This window comes from Microcaecilia unicolor, chromosome 6 (genome assembly GCF_901765095.1).
Source record: "Microcaecilia unicolor chromosome 6, aMicUni1.1, whole genome shotgun sequence".
NCBI classification, from domain to species: domain Eukaryota; kingdom Metazoa; phylum Chordata; class Amphibia; order Gymnophiona; family Siphonopidae; genus Microcaecilia; species Microcaecilia unicolor.
This window is the reverse complement of record NC_044036.1, coordinates 318,452,155-318,469,516: the sequence shown is the minus strand read 5'-3', so window position 1 is coordinate 318,469,516 and position 17,362 is coordinate 318,452,155. Positions and strand designations below refer to the sequence as shown.

The 17,362-nt window shown below is 42.8% G+C and overlaps 1 protein-coding gene across 1 annotated transcript; it reads left to right on the top strand.

The window, feature by feature from the left end:
* The first annotated feature begins 5,099 nt into the window (after positions 1 to 5,099).
* LOC115472561 (cerebellar degeneration-related protein 2-like) lies at positions 5,100 to 15,668 on the top strand. Its single transcript, XM_030206858.1, has 5 exons — positions 5,100 to 5,142; positions 5,627 to 5,739; positions 8,649 to 8,797; positions 11,561 to 11,725; positions 14,010 to 15,668. Exons 1-5 carry the CDS (start codon positions 5,100 to 5,102, stop codon positions 14,893 to 14,895), a joined length of 1,356 nt encoding a protein of 451 aa, XP_030062718.1. The 3' UTR covers positions 14,896 to 15,668.
* The last annotated feature ends 1,694 nt before the right edge of the window (positions 15,669 to 17,362 follow it).

Genomic DNA, 17,362 nt, shown 5'->3' with positions numbered 1-17,362 from the left:
TAGTCCAGAAGCTGTATAGCCACACTCTGAATTACCATCCTAAAATTGTCAGGGCTAAAAAAAGAAAATCACATAAGCAGTGGACAAGTTTCAGCTTATAAAATATAGTCTGTATTGCAGTTCATAAGTATAATGAAAAGACAAAAAAAGAATCTAGCCAAATCCCTAAATAATGCATGCCTCGCGGACTAAAAATATACAAAACCTGGCTCTTGCTCATTTTTAAGCAAAAATGATTCGCAGACATCCACATCCACACTTTAATGGCTCTTAGACAGGTAATCAATAGCTGCAGTTATAGATGAGCTGCAACTTTTTCTTCCAATTGATTCATCTGCATTTAACTGGTAGCTGACACCCAAACAAGAAAGCAGGTACAGTGTATACGTTAAATAGCATTGTGGACAAGACAGAGCTTGTGGAACTCCAGAGGAAATATCCATCTATATACATAGAAGAATTGGTGGTGTTCTATGCAAAACTAACAATAACTCAAAACAGACTCAAACCACACAAATCACAAGAGCCACCATCAAAGATTGTGGCCCATATCGCATCAAGTAGCGATAATAAAAATGTTTCAGTATTACATCTTCGGTGAAGATCAAATTGGAATTGATCTAATATGATAAGTTTGGTAAATTGATCTAATTATGGTAATTTGGTAAATCCAAATTTGAAAATTCAAAGCCCCTTCGAGAAAAATTAGACTGGCTCCCAATAAAGGAAAGAATTAACTTCAAAATGTGTGCCCTAGTCCACAAAATTCTTTATGGAGAAGTCCCAGGATACATGAATAACCTAATCAACCTTCCTTCTAGGAATACATCAAGAACATCCCGTTCATTCCTAAACCTCCATTATCCTACCTCAAGTATAAATCTACTTACGCTGCCTCCTTTTCCTTTATCAGCACCCAATTATGGAATGCTTTACCAAAAGCTGTCAAAACTACCCAAAATCATCTTAACTTTAGGAAATTACTCAAGACCAGCTTATTCAAGAAAGCCTACTCCCGGGATCCAACATAATGAGCATGAGCGCAAACAGGCTGTCCCGCTGACCAGTGCGTTAACAACCCCTTGAGAAAGCCGCGTTGTGCGAAACAGGCACCTGTCGGGGAGAGTTCCGCACTTGAAGACTTGGGGAGATTCCCGCAATTTAAGAAGCTAAGTTATGCTTTTGCATTAGAAAAGTTTGCAGCCTTGTTTGATTGCTCAACACTAAAGCTCATGATGTGTATGTAGAAGTGACAACAGTCGCCTCTGGTGATTTATAATCACCAGAGGGAGGAGAGGAGTGGCCTAGTGGTTAGGGTGGTGGACTTTGGTCCTGGGGAACTGAGTTTGATTCCCACTTCAGGCACAGGCAGCTCCTTGTGACTCTGGGCAAGTCACTTAACCCTCCATTGCCCCATGTAAGCCGCATTGAGCCTGCCATGAGTGGGAAAGCGCAGGGTACAAATGTAACAAAAATAAAATAGATACTATTGGAGATTCTACATGGAATGTTGCTACTATTGGAGATTCTACATGGAATGTTGCTATTCCACTAGCAACATTCCATGTAGAAGGCTGCGCAGGCTTCTGTTTCTGTGAGTCTGACGTCCTGCACGTACGTGCAGGACGTCAGACTCACAGAAGCAGAAGCCTGCGTGGCCACATGGTGATCTGCAAGGGCCGACTTCTACATGGAATGTTGCTAGTGGAATAGCAACATTCCATGTAGAATCTCAAATAGTAGCAACAGTGGAGGAGTGGCCTAGTGGTTAGGGTGGTGGACTTTGGTCCTGGGGAACTGAGTTTGATTCCCACTTCAGGCACAGGCAGCTCCTTGTGACTCTGGGCAAGTCACTTAACCCTCCATTGCCCCATGTAAGCCGCATTGAGCCTGCCATGAGTGGGAAAGCGCGGGGTACAAATGTAACAAAAAAAAAATAATTAGTAAAAAACAAAAAAAGCCAGAAAAAGTAAAATAACTAATATAAAAAAAAGGAGGGATGAAGGGTAAGTCGATGATTACAACTGTCACTAAATAGGGGTGTGCAAGAAATCACAGTGAAACCCCAGTGACCTTATGAGACTTACCTATGAACATAAAAGTACTGTATACATAACATACACATTTGTTCTACTTGGTAGTGTGTTGTATATTTCTAGAATAAGCCGTGTGTCACGGTTACTAAAAGAAACATGTCTCCAGAGCTGCTAAATGCAGGTCATACTGATTCTCATACTGGCATTTCTGACATTTTGATATCATTTTAGCTACACCTCATATTTATAAAGACATCAATTGTTGATTTATGGACTCCTGAGTAAGGCACTTTCACCAAAACACGGCCCGTGTCGAGACCATGGCATCTTATCTTTTGAGACTTTTGTCATTTTCCAAAAAATAAGAATCAGTGTTGCATTTTTCATTGCCCACATACACAAAGCGCATCAAATGTACTTCCTTAAGGACAAGTATTCCAGGCGTATTCACTCCTCAAGGAGCTAATAACAGGGCAGATCTGTTAAACACAAACTTAGGGGAAAGGGAGATGTGTAGATGTTAGGAGTATCTGGCCTTATCTACCATGCACCCTGGGAACACATTGTATTACAATGATGATGATTTCTATAGTGATAATGGCTTATGGGGCTCAGATAGTGTGTACTCTTGATCACTGTATTAATATATATGGTAACATCGTAGATGACGGCAGAAAAAGACCTGCACGGTCCATCCAGTCTGCCCAACAAGATAATTTCACGTGTGCTACTTTTGTGTATACTTTACCTTGATTTGTATCTGCCATTGTCAGGGCACAGACCTTATGATGATTTGCATTGTATAATGAATGATGATGATTTGTATAGTGATAATGGCTTATGGGGCTCAGACTGTGTGTCTTGATTATTGTATTATGGTGATTTGTATAGTGATAATGGCTTATAGGGCTCAGACAGCGTGTATTCTTGATCATTGTATTATGATAATGATTTGTATAGTGATAATGGCTTATGGGGCTCAGACTGTGTGTCTTGATTATTGTATTATGGTGATTTGTATAGTGATAATGGCTTATAGGGCTCAGACAGCGTGTATTCTTGATCATTGTATTATGATAATGATTTGTATAGTGATAATGGCTTATGGGGCTCAGACTGTGTGTCTTGATTATTGTATTATGGTGATTTGTATAGTGATAATGGCTTATGGGGTTCAGACTGTGTGTATTCTTGATTATCATATTATGTTGATTATTTGTATAGTGATAATGGCTTATAGGGCTCAGACAATGACATAATAGACAGTGTACGCTCCTTGGAACTTACAGTCTAATTGAGATAGGCAGAAAAACACAGGAAAGAAGCAAGAGGCTAAAGACAGCTAACTTCCTGCTTTTCAGACAGGGGCCACTTCATCTATTTGGGTAAAGCTACAAGAAAATAACAAAAGCTACAAAAGGAAATCAAAGACAGGGGTAAGGATGTAAGGAGGGAGCAGGGACAGCAGCAGCCTTTTAAGACTGGTAAATTCTAAAGTTTTGCCTCTTCCACTGTCGTTCATCTAAACCATTATCAGCAGATTGTCTAAGCAAGAAAATTAGAGCCCACGTTACATAAACATGATAAAGGAGCTGAAAGAATAGATATTTTCTCCATTATATATATGACATATAACACCTAAAAGTCATGTAATAGTACATACACAACCCAAAGGCCTCTCACACTTTTCACCAAAGTGACTATTGTCAAGTTATTTATTTAACATCTATATTCATGATGATCTTCACGGCACAAGGCAGATCACAAACACAAAATACGAATAGTAAAGTTACAGTATGAAGTCACAATTGATAAACAATTGCATTATATAAAATCATAGTAGCATAGTAAATGACGGCAGATAAAGACCAACATGGCCAATCCAGTCTGCTCAGATGGATGACTAAGATTAAAACAAGGCACTGGGCAGCAGGTACAGATTGTGAGAGTTATTTAAGTTTTGCTTTGAATGGAAGTGCTCTATACTTATATTCCATCCTTTTGCCATTTAAGGGATCCTCTGTGTGGAGGAGTAGCCTGATGGTCAGTGCAGTACCCGAGAACCAGTGGAACCGGGGTTGATTCCCACTGCAGCTCCTTGTGACTCTGGGCAAGCCACTTAACCCTCCATTGCCCCAGGTACAAAATGAAGTACCTGTATATAACATGTAAATCCCTTTGAGTGTAACCACAGAAAGGCAGGTGGTATTTCAAATCCCAACCCTTATCCCAAGGCTTTTTGAATTCTGTCACTGTTTTTGTCCCCCACCACCTCCTACAAAAGCATTCCAGACATCCACCACCCTCTCCCTCTAGGGTATGCATACTCACAGGGCCGGTCTTAGCAATTGCGGGGCCCTGTGCAGACCCTGTGCAGTGGGGCCCCTGCCTGTCCCCCCATCCGCCACCATAAGCCATAATTTATGAGAGATTAAAAGGAGGTTGAGAGCTCTTGGAACCCCGACTCATCCAGCACGTTTCAGCAGAGAGTGGCAGATAGTGGCAGCGATTTTCATATCCCGTCAGCTGCCGAGCCCAGAGCCTCCTCGCTGCTGCATCCTGCCCTTGTGGAAGCAGGAAGTGACATCAAAAGTGGGCGGGACACAGCAGCAAGGAGGCTCTGGGCTCGGCAGCTGGCAGGATATGACAATCACTGCCGCTGCCTGATGCTCTCTACTGAAATGTGGATGCACATTAGGGTACAGAGCAAGGCGGTATTCCGAGACAGGACCACAGATGCACCAGAGATGCGGGGTCCCTAGGAGCGTGGGGCCCTGTGCGACCACCCATGCCTAAGACCGGCCCTCTTGTCATATTTTCTGACGCAGACTCAATATCATTTTGATTGCTTTCCTCTGAATGGCTTCAAGCTTTTTTTTTTTTTTTGTGTCTTCGGAAAGATACAGCCTCCAAAACTGAACACAACATTCCAAGTGGGGTCTCTCCAACAACTTGTTCAGGGATATTATCATCTTCTTCTTATTGCCTGTTATTCCCCCCTCTGAGACACTCAAATGCTATCACTATCTAAGGGAGGGTTGTGCGGTGAGGAAAGGGTCAGTCATGGTTGTGCAGGAGCGGAAAAATGAGAGTGTAAATCACAAGAGTAGGAAATGCACCTTCCTTGGTGTTACATGTGGGAAGTAATTTTTATAACAGGTTTGGAGTTGGAAAAAGCATCAATGTTTAACTTAGCTACAAAGACAAATGGTCACACGTGGGTTTTTATACAATAACAGAGGTAAGCAGACAGTAATCATGGCTAAATTGAAGCCACGGGTATTTAAGCCTACTTGAAAAGTTGTAAATATTAGCATGTAAATAAATACACTTATACACATGTATTTTTATAAATTACACATATAAATTGTGAGTTTGCCTATATTCCACCTGAGAACATGCCCATGAGTGGGTTGCATAAACATACATGTCGTCTTGGCATGGAGAATACTTTTATACAGGTACCACTTGGGGTAATTTGATAAAGGCCCTTATGCTTGTGTAAAACAGTGCTTTTATGTGCAAAAAAATGTATAAAATTACATTCTAGAAACGTATATGTCTACGACTTTTTAAAACGTGTTTTGCAGATCTGCATTTGGCAGCTGAACTAGGAAAAACCCTTCTTGAGCGGAATAAGGAGCTGGAGGAGTCCCTGCAGCAGATGTATACGACCAACGAGGAGCAGATGCAGGAGATTGAGGTAAAGGGAACAGATTGGTGAAAGTCAACATGGGACTGTTTAAGTTTTGCATATCTCTCGTGCTCTTGTATTGTGGATTTTGTTTTTGAATAAAGTGTATATAGTCAAGTATTAGCCACATGGCAGCAAACACAGAAAGCACTAGATCCAGTAAATGACGCTCAAAAAACAACACCGCAGTGGATGGAGGGGCAGGTGAGACAGCAGGGTCGCTAGACATGGGTGTCTGTTGGGGGGGGGCAGGGCGAGAGCAGGGTCACCGCTGCACATAGGTGGCTGCAACGGGGCAGGGGGAGAGGAGCCTTGCCGCTACACATAGGTGCCTGCAAGGGGGCAGGGGGATAGGAGGGTTGCAGGACATGGGTGGCTGCAAGGGGGCAGGAGGAGAGGACGGTCATACGACATGGGTGGCCGCAGGGGGGCCAGGGGGGGAGCAGGGTGGCTGGAGGGGGATAGGGGGAGAGCAGGGTCGCTGGCCATGGGTCGCTGCAGGGGGGGGCCAGGGGACAAGAGGGTCGCTGGGCAGCAAAACCTTGCTAGCGCCCGTTTCACTTCTCACAGAAACAGGCATTTTTTACTAGTTATTTATAATATGCAAACCACTCTGAAGAGTAATTTAAGGGCAGTATATCAAATGCCATTAAACTTTTTACTATTCTTTGCCCATAGAAGATATATCTGATGATGCAGGATTTAAATGTATAGTTTATCAATAGAAATCAAACAAATTAAAACATGGAAAAGAAAATAAGATGATACCTTTTTTATTGGACATAACTTAATACATTTCTTGATTAGCTTTCGAAGGTTGCCCTTCTTCGTCAGATCGGAAATAAGCAAATGTGCTAGCTGACAGTGTATATAAGTGAAAACATTCAAGCATTACTATGACAGTAAAATAAATACCATTGGAGATTCTACATGGAATGTTGCTACTATTGGAGATTCTACATGGAATGTTGCTATTCCACTAGCAACATTCCATGTAGAAGGCTGCGCAGGCTTCTGTTTCTGTGAGTCTGACGTCCTGCACGTACGTGCAGGACGTCAGACTCACAGAAGCAGAAGCCTGCGCGGCCACATTGGTGATCTACAAGGGCCGACTTCTACATGGAATGTTGCTAGTGGAATAGCAACATTCCATGTAGAATCTATAGAAATCAAACAAAATAAAACATGGAAAAGAAAATAAGATGATACCTTTTCTATTGGACATAACTTAATACATTTCTTGATTAGCTTTCGAAGGTTGCCCTTCTTCCTCAGATCGGAAATAAGCAAATGTGCTAGCTGACAGTGTATATAAGTGAAAACATTCAAGCATTACTATGACAGTCTGACAGAGTGGACTAACACGGCTACCACACTCCTCTACTTAATGTATAGTTTGAAAGTTGCACATTATCATACTAATCACAAATGATCTCATACTTAGATGAGGAAAGCAAACTACTGTGATTTTTCTTTAGATAAACACTATGGAGTCAATATTGAAAGCAATTTAACCGGGCAGGAGAGCCAGGGCTATCTGGGAATATTCAGCAGCACTTGAAAGGTATTAATATAGAAACAAATATTTTCCAGAGAAGAGAAAATGGTAAAACTAGAGGACATGAATGGCGGTTGCAGGGTGGTAGACTTAGGAGTAATAAAGAAAATTATTTTTCATGAAGAGGGTGGTTGATGCCTGGAATGCCCTCCCGAGGCAGGCGTTGGAGAAAAGAACGGTAGCAGAATTCAAAAAGGTGTGGGATGAGCACAGAGGATCTCTAATTAGAAAACGAATGGTATAAAAAAAATCAAAACTTAAAGGGTTGCACATGTGTTTGCATGTCAAGTGGTGCTTAGATGGCAACTCTAGCTGTAAAAACTAAGGCCGGTGCTGGGCTGAGTTGTACGGTCTATGTCCCGCATATAGCAGTCCGGTTTAGGATGGGCCGGAGAGGGCTTTGACGGAAACTGCAGTAATTTGGAATGCGAGGACAGTGCCGGGCAGACTTTTACAGTCTGTGTCCCGCAAATGACACAACAGATTCAGATAGGCTGGAGTTTGTTTTGACAGCAACTCCAGTAGTTGGAACATAAGGACAGAGCCTGATGGACTTCTACGGTCTATGTCCCAGAAACACTGCGATCAAGTATATAATCTCACTTCATTGTTGATTTAATCTTGAATTGATAACGAATGTGACTGTTGGGCAGACTGGACAGACCGTTCAGGTCTTTATCTGCCGTCATTTACTATGTTACTATGCTACACTCAACTGGATAGCACTGCTGAATATCCCATCTAACCACCTAAGCCGAAACCGACTATATGTACTGGGTGGTCTGGGGGAGGAGTCATCACTTATGCGATTAAGTGCTGATATTCAGCACTTGACCGCATAAGGTAACCAGACAAGTCAGACTGCATAAAACACAGTCCTGTCTGTGTCCAGTTTCACTTATCTGGTTAAGCGCTGAATATTGGCCTTAACTGGATAAATTCCAGCTAGCCTCATATACCCAAATACTTAATGCCAATGCCCGGACATGGCCTGGCATTGAATACTGGGGCATAAAGCTGGGGGTGGCTAAAAAAAAATGTGTTCACCGCCACCGGCTGGATATTTTACCCACACATTTCTGTAGGTGAATTAATCACCTGCAGATAAATAACCAGCAGGCTACCAATCTCTCCCTTTTTCTCTCCCCCATTATGTCCTGCCTGACCCACTAACTTGCCACTTTAGAAGTACTTCCTAAGTTGCAGCATAGGAAGAAGGTAGTTCTGAATTACAGGGAGGTTTCAGAGTATTCTTTCTGTGCTATCTTACGTAAAGAGAAGAGCTCTGGGAGAGTCAGAATAAAGGCAAGTTGAACTGAAGCACCCCAGCAGCTCACACCCGGCTTCTTGTCTCTTGCAGTACCTGACTAAGCAGCTGGAGATGTTACGACAGATGAACGAGCAGCATGCCAAAGTCTACGAGCAGCTGGATATGACAGCCCGGGACCTGGAACTTAACAATCAGAAGCTTGTGCTGGAAAGCAAGACATCCCAGCAGAAGATACAATGGTAACATATACAGCTTAGATTTTCCCAAGCTGTGAGGAATGAGGCAGAGGCATGAAGGACAATTAACAAAGATGACTAGAACTGAAGCAGGCATGTACAAATATTATTAAAGGAATCAGCCAGGTATAGAATGTGAAGAAAAAAAAACAACGGCAAAATGAGGTAAGTACTACAGTACAACTGATACCAAAACATCAAGAAACAACAAAAGGCAAATGTCAATGTGCTGGAAATGACTGGTAAAAGTATTGTCTCTATAAAGTTCCCACTTTTACTCATATGATATAGAGCAGAACATTCTCTTTCAGTCATCAGCAAATATTCTCTTTCCAAAGGAATCCCAGGATTGGGGGAGGAGTTTTTTTTAGCCACCAATTATTTTCCTCCCACAACCTCCTCCTGCTTCGGGCATCATACTTAATCAGAATTGGTTCCTAGTGCAAATGCAGGATTGTAAGCTTCTATTCCCCACCACCCCCTTCACACACACACTTTTCAGCTCCTCCCATTGTAATGTCAGTCCACTGCTCTAGCCTTGAAAATGCAGCTACAGTTCTTTGTGAAACCACAGCATCCCCAGACAACCTGAGTGATGGAGCCAGCACTGAGAATTTACTGAGAAAATGCTCATCTTAAAGGAACTCTTCCAACTAACACCAGGGCATCAAAGCATACGCAATGGGATTTTGGCAGTTCTCTTTCAACCAACCTGTCCACCCCATGAATAATGGCCATGTGATACTTCCCTGGCTTCTCATTCCCCGAGGAGAAAGGAATATTATCCCCAGAAATAAAAACACCTGTCTTCTTCCTTGAATCCTGTAATGTAAGAGATAATCTGCAATTGTCCTAGTTCACAGAAGCTGACTATTGCAGCCGTTTGGCTTCAAGTCCAATCTCACCCATCGTTCCTCATAAGCAAAGAAAATATGTCACTGTTTTCAAAGCCGTTTATACATTAAAAAAAAAAGTGCATCCTGGTTGCAATTTAAATAAAGCGGTATAGGTTGAAAGAATATTGTAAGCTATTTTTTATAATCACTACTCAGCTCTTTCCACTTGCTTGATTGAGATTTGCATATTAATGTCTAATATGATACTTCACAGTGATTGTCTGAAAAGTCTCTAATATGCCTTGGCAGGTTTTGAATAGTGGCCCCTATTTTTTTTTTTTACGCCTAAAGAACTAGAACAAAAACACAGTAAAATACCGATAGATAATTTCATCATCCATCCAAATCCCTCTAGAAACAAACCGTTCAAAACTCTGCGGCACGTCTTATCTTCCGTCAGGACCGATATGCCCATATCACCCCTCTCCTCAAGTCACTTCACTGGCTTCCGATCAGGTACCGCATACAGTTCAAGCTTCTCCTACTTACCTATAAATACACTCGATCTGCAGCCCCTCACTACCTCTCTACCCTCATCTCCCCTTATGCTCCTACCCGTAACCTCCGCTCACAGGACAAATCCCTCCTCTCAGTACCCTTCTCCACCACCGCCAACTCCAGACTCCGCCCTTTCTGCCTCGCCTCACCCTATGCGTGGAATAAACTCCCTGAGCCCATACACCAAGCCCCCTCGCTGCCCATCTTCAAATCCTTACTCAAAGCCCACCTCTTCAATGTCGCCTTCGGCACATAACCATTATACCTCCATTCAGGATATCTAGACTGCCCCAACTTTACATTTCGTCCTTTAGATTGTAAGCTCCTTTGAGCAGGGACTGTCCTTCTTTGTTAAACTGTACAGTGCTGCGTAACCCTAGTAGCGCTTTAGAAATGTTAAGTAGTAGTAGTAGTAGGTAGCTTCCAGGTACCTGAGCTTCTATTTTGTCTCACTGTTACTTATTACACTGGAGGTCTGAAGAGGGGATACCATGGAATTTCAGTTGTAGCTTTCTAGGTTTTTCCTCTCATTTTAAAATTCCACATGTTCCATCCCTTATAGTCCAGTCTTCACAGCAGTAGTCCTACAGTCAATGTTTGCTTTAGGAGGGAGTTGGGCTTCAGGCCCCAGCACAAGTGGCACCTTTAAACATACCACTGGGTGGTGCTGATGAGCTGAAATATGTGCCCCCACCTCTCCTCCCTCTCCTGGGGCTTGGCTATGGAGCAGTCCCCACATATCATAAGCATATAGACTTCGAACCTCAGATTGTTTCCTACCTGGCTTCCAGAACATTTAGGAGGACCTTACTAATGAAGACCTCATGCTATCTACCACAGGACCCATTTTATTCCTACGGGTCCTGCTGCAGATAAACTTGCACAAATCTTTAGTAAAAGCGGGGCTTTTTTGAGGGGGTACTTGGGGGTACTGAGTACCGGCACCTTTTCCATTGTCTGCTAAAATTGACCCATGGGCCCCTAATGAAAGAGTTCAGGCTCTACATACCAATTCTGCCTTGTCACTTTGACTGGTTGCAGGGGAATTGGCTATTGTGGGGTGGGTTCCTCAGTGATCACCCTAGCCCTGAAGAGTGGCCAGGCATTTGAGTACCAGCACCTTTTTTTGCTAGAAAAAATGCACTGAGTAAAAGACACCCTAAATGTTAAATGGCTGTATCTCTTAATATAACCCAGTTATGTATGTTCTAAGTGAATCTATAAGTAATTTTTAACCGTACCTATAAAAATTCCTCCTTAAGCTATAAGTGTGACATTTAAGAGCATAACAAGCCGAAAGGTAAATCAGGTTATTTGGTATAAAGTCTGACTTGCTCATCATTGTCTATGCTTTCTCTGTTCTTGCTGGCAGCCTGATGGGAACTGTCGAGGGTCTGCAAAATCAGGTAGAAAGTCTGCAGAACCAGGTGGATGAGATGCGGAGCCTGGAGCAACTGCGTATCCGCCGGGAGAAACGTGAACGCCGAAGAACAATCCACACTTTTCCCTGCCTCAAAGAGCTGTGCTCTAGCCCCAGGTAGACAGCAAAGAAATGAAGGATGCAGAAGAGCTGGGAAGCCAGCTGTTGGCTGCTGCAAGAATAGATTACAGACACAGGCAGCAGTTCCTCTGTACACGACGCAGATAACAACAAAAATGGCCCGTGCACTTACATGAAATCCACTTACTCAGGGTTTAAAAAAAATAAGTTCTTGCATTCCTCTAAAGCCAAGATTTGTCTTTATTACTCTAGGAACACAAAAACTGTTAACAAAATTGAATTTTCTCATATTTTGAGATCTTCTTAGTAATATGTTAATAGCTGTTAGGCAAAAATGGGCCCAATGTCATCTGTTGTAATGCTCTTGTAATAAGATTTGTAGCTATGTTATTGTTATTGTTGTTCCTGCTTCTTTGGGATTTCAGCTGAATCGTTTCAGAACCCACCTCTGTTGTGCTATAGCACCATGCACATTTAAAGAGGGTTTTGTTTTTTTTTTTCAAAGCTTGAAGCCCAATTTTGCATAGAGTAGTGGTTCCCAAACCTGATCCTGGAGTCACCCCAGACAGTCAGGTTTTCAGGATATCCACAATGAATATTCATGAGTTAGATTTGCATGTAGTGGAAGCAGTGCATGCAGATCTCATCTCTCTGATGAATATTCATTGTGGGGCGTACCTAACTTACATGCTCAGGTTATAGAATACTAGCAGTTATGCACCTAGGTGTGAGCATTTACACCAGCCTTTGAGCTAAAATTAGGTGCGCTACTGTGGAGTTATGCTAGTATTCTAAAATGCATTATAGAATTTGCACTTAATGCATCATCCCAGTACCTAACTTTAGGCAACGTATAGAAAATTACCAACATAGGAGCCAATATTCAGACTACTGGAGGCAGGTCTGGCTAACTCCCGCAGTCGGTGGCGAACCCAGAAATTCATTGCTGCGCCGTATCCGGCGACCGGCAGTGAATTTCTGGTGTTTCTTTTTGGCCACTATGAACACACATAGCAAACAATACAGGGCGGTGGTGGTCAGAAACCAGTGAAAGTATTAAGCCCAGTGCATTGCTACTGAGGTTTACTGGCACTGGAAAGTACAGAGGTTCACTGAAGTATAGTAGCCTTCCTTGTTTGTTATGTAAACATATCAATAGAAATCAAACAAAATAAAACATGGAAAAGAAAATAAGATACCACCTTTTTTATTGAACATAACTTAATACATTTCTTGATTAGCTTTCGAAGGTTGCCCTTCTTCGTCAGATCGGAAAGCTAATCAAGAAATGTATTAAGTTATGTCCAATAAAAAAGGTATCATCTTATTTTATTTTCCATGTTTTATTTTGTTTGATTTCTATTGATAACCTTTAAGAGTGGACTAACAAGGCTACCACACCTCTCTACTTATGTAAACATAGAAATGATTTGTAGTAGTAGTAAACATACATGCCTATGTCAGAATTCTGGTCATTTGCACATGCTCTTGGTGCCACCATTATAGAATTGCCCCTGTAAAGGGCAGATTTTCCAAACCTGCATGTACTCTGGGAGCCAATGAAGGAAACAAACTCTGAAAGTCAAACTTTTGCAATCGTGGGGTGGGTTTTAACCCCGAAAGGTAAGTACTAAATCCCCCCTCAAGATCTCCCATGACCAGACTCAAAAGAGAAGCTAAAGCATAGTTGTACATGACCATGGGAGCCAACGTTTCAAAATTATTGGGGAAATAACTCCTCCCTAGACATATACAAGACATTTTCTCAATATTAGGGGTGCTCAAGCACCCACAGAGCCGGCTCCTATGCACATGACTCCAATCAGGTTAAATGCTGACTGGGAAATGTTCTAAAATATACATGTATTGGTATTCTGAAATACAGAATACATGTATATTTTGAAGGATCAGAGAGATCATGCCCTCATCATGCCTTCTTCATCCTGTGTATGGTCATGTAAGTAAATGTGGCTACATTCTAAATTTTCCACGTAAACGCGTAGAGCAACTTTTATGCATGCAGGTCAGCTTTTTACATTCCAAAATAATTTCCACAGTCATAGACTTGACTGCAGAAAAACAAATTCATACTCAGAGGGTGAAAATCTATGCAGGCCTGTCTCAAATGTTCACCTTCCCCCTCTTACACCCTACCGCACCTCAAGGTATTTCTTGAAGCAACGCTGCTATTGTCAAATAGCGTGTTTCTGATGCCCTTTATTCACATCTTCAAAATGTCCTTTTCTATTAGAACAAAACTAGGAATTATGCGGAGTTCTTTGGAAGCGTTGCAGCTCATTGCAGTTCTTCTATTTCGCAGGTACGAGGATGCATTCCAGGTTCACAGCTCTTCTATGGAGATCACGCAGAAGAGCATGGAGCAGGAGAATGAGCGTCTGCAAACCTTGGTGAGCTCTCTGAGGTCACAGGTTGTTCAAGAAAAGCAGCGGAAAGAGAGGGTGGAACGAGAGTACGCATCTGTCATTCAAGAGTATTCTGAACTCGAACAGCGGGTCTGTGAAACGGAGAACTGCAAACTGCGCATCAAGGAGCTGGAGGCAGAGCTGCTGGAGCTTCAGCAGATGAAGCAGGTCAAGAAATATCTTCTCAGCAGGGAGGAAAACCTGTCCGAGGCACTTCTGGAACCGTTAAATAATACCCCAGAATCGGACTACATTGATCTCTCCGAGGAAGACGGAAGGAAACATCAGGACCCAGCCATAGAAACCTCCCTAAATCACCCTGTCCGAAAAAGCTGCAGCGACACCGCACTCAATGCCATTGTGACTAAAGATGCCGTGAGCCGGCATGAAGGCAACTACACGCTACATGCCAATAATGTGCGCAAGCGGGGGATGTCGATTCTGAGGGAGGTGGATGAGCAGTATCACGCTCTCTTAGAGAAATACGAGGAGCTTCTCAACAAGTGCAGGCGACATGAAGAGAGCGTGCGTCACGCTGGCGTCCAGACGTCCCGTCCCATCTCTCGTGACAGCTCCTTTAGGGACTTTCGGGTGGAAGGCCATGAGCTGGAAGAGCGAAAGACGATAGAGAAGAGCCTCAGCAAACAGGTAGAGGCTGTGGACAAGAGGCTGGAGCAGAGCCAACCAGAGTACAAAGCCTTGTTCAAGGAGATCTTCTCCCGCATACAAAAAACGAAAGCAGACATCAATGCCACAAAGGGGAAAAACAATACAAGCAAATGAATACTAACCACTGTGCATTCTCCATTCTTGTACCGGACTTAAAATGCCATGGCTTCTCTGTTATCCCCAGGAAGGTTCTCATGGTGTTTCCTCAAACTTGAACTGAAACTGCAGTAAAATATTCAGCCAGGTACTTTGATTAAAGTAGGACTTAAGTTTGGCGAATAAATAAAATATATTTCCGGTACATACCACAAAGCAATATTGTAGCTGTAGCAGCCTCGGACACTTTCTAAGATCTCCTGCATGTGGTGTACTCTCTACAACCAAAATCGCAAGCCTACCCTACACACCAGCTGTGACTGACTTCTGCTGTTTCCCTTTTCTGTTATTTGCTCTTATGTGCCATATGGAGAAACTGAAGACGCCAAGCAGTGCGCTAGAGAAGCTCGGGGTAACCACTTAGAAAAGCCATTGTCACTTCCTGACACTGTCTCAGGCACCCCAGACATTTTTTTAATTCCAGTTTGTTATACTAATGAGGACACAGACATGTACCTTAATGATTCCTCTCGTGGTCTTCACTAAGTTAAGGAGAGAGTATGTTGTTCCCGACTAAGCCTCCTCACTCTCTCAGGTTTTATTAAATTGTCTTTAGTGAAAAACTTGTTGCATACTGGAAAAGTTTGATGAGAAATTGTTACATCCACCAGTCCCTTAAATGAGAGTTTTATACATACTTTAGAACACAGCCAGTATTTGTCTTTTTTTCCATTTTTGCCCTATTTCAGTGGAGGAGTGGCCTAGTGGTTAGGGTGGTGGACTTTGGTCCTGAGGAACTGAGTTCCAATTCCCACTTCAGGCACAGGCAGCTCCTTGTGACTCTGGGCAAGTCACTTAACCCTTCATTGCCCCATGTAAGCCGCATTGAGCCTTCCATGAGTGGGAAAGCGCAGGGTACAAATGTAACAAAAAGAAAATAGATACTATTGGAGATTCTACATGGAATGTTGCTACTATTGGAGATTCTACATGGAATGTTGCTATTCCACTAGCAACATTCCATGTAGAAGGCTGCGCAGGCTTCTGCTTCTGTGAATCTGACGTCCTGCACGTATGTGCAGGATGTCAGACTCACAGAAGCAGAAGCCTGCGTGGCCACATTGGTGATCTGCAAGGGCCGACTTCTACATGGAATGTTGCTAGTGGGTTCGACTCCCACTTCAGGCACAGGCAGCTCCTTGTGACTCTGGGCAAGTCACTTAACCCTCCGTTGCCCCATGTAAGCCGCATTGAGCCTGCCATGAGTGGGAAAGTGCGGGGTACAAATGTAACAAAAATAAAATAGATACTATTGGAGATTCTACATGGAATGTTGCTATTCCACTAGCAACATTCCATGTACAAGGCTGCGCAGGCTTCTGTTTCTGTGAGTCTGACGTCCTGCACGTCAGACTCGCAGAAGCAGAAGCCTGCACGGCCACATTGCTGATCTGCAAGGGCCGACTTCTACATGGAATGTTGCTAGTGGAATAGCAACATTCCATGTAGAATCTCAAATAGTAGCAACAGTGGAGGAGTGGCCTAGTGGTTAGGGTGGTGGACTTTGGTCCTGAGGAACTGAGTTCAATTCCCAGCACAGGCAGCTCCTTGTGACTCTGGGCAAGTCACTTAACCGTCCATTGCCTGCCGCATTGAGCCTGCCATGAGTGGGAAAGCACGGGGTACAAATGTAACAAAAATAAATTTTCTTAATTGGGGAATCCAACAATGAAGGCTTTTACTCAAAGCCAGGAGTGAAAATTGCCATTATTCAAAAAAAAAAAAAAAAAAAACCATCCACGTCAGACTCTCGGTCCTTTTCAGCTTTACTGGTTTAGCAGCCAGCATGGTCTCTTCTAGGGATGTGCATGTTATTTTAAGCTGAAGACCTTTTTCCTGTGTCATCAACAGCACACACTATTGCTCAGTAATGTACAATATTTATCAGTAGGTGCACTGTTTGAACAGTGGGCTGCACCATTATGCAATAATGCACACCATAGATGGCATTGCCCCTAAGACGAAAAAAAAAAAATGAAAAATCCCGTTATAAAAAAATGGGTAAGAAAACAAAATGAAAATGTTTGGCCTGTCCACCAGTCTCTTCCAGCCACTTTCTCAGATACAACAAAGAGCTTGTAAAAACTAAGGAGCCAACCACAGTATTCTCTACCACTGGAAATCCAATCCATGAAAAGTGCTATCTACTCATAGCGGTCTTCCTAACCTCTCCATGATGTATTTTTGGTTGACAGTTTCCGTCTTTTGCTGAAGCTGTGCCAAATCAGATTATTCTTTAATCGTTGTCATTTCATAGCAATTTAAATATATTTGAATATCTCTAATAGTATTGATGCCTTTGATCCCCCACCAGCTGCCCGAGTCTGCCTGATCTCAGGAATTGCCACAAACCTCTTCCTATGTACCCAAAGTTGCCCTTGCTGGGTGTTTTCATAAGTGTACACAATATCTTGGATTCAGTTCA

Coding starts and splice junctions, on each gene's coding strand:
- LOC115472561 (XM_030206858.1), top strand. CDS start 5,100: ATGGTTGTGCAGGAGCGGAAAAATGAGAGTGTAAATCACAAGA. Junction 5,143..5,626: donor TGAGAGTGTAAATCACAAGA/GTAGGAAATGCA, acceptor CGTGTTTTGCAG/ATCTGCATTTGGCAGCTGAA. Junction 5,740..8,648: donor AGCAGATGCAGGAGATTGAG/GTAAAGGGAACA, acceptor TGTCTCTTGCAG/TACCTGACTAAGCAGCTGGA.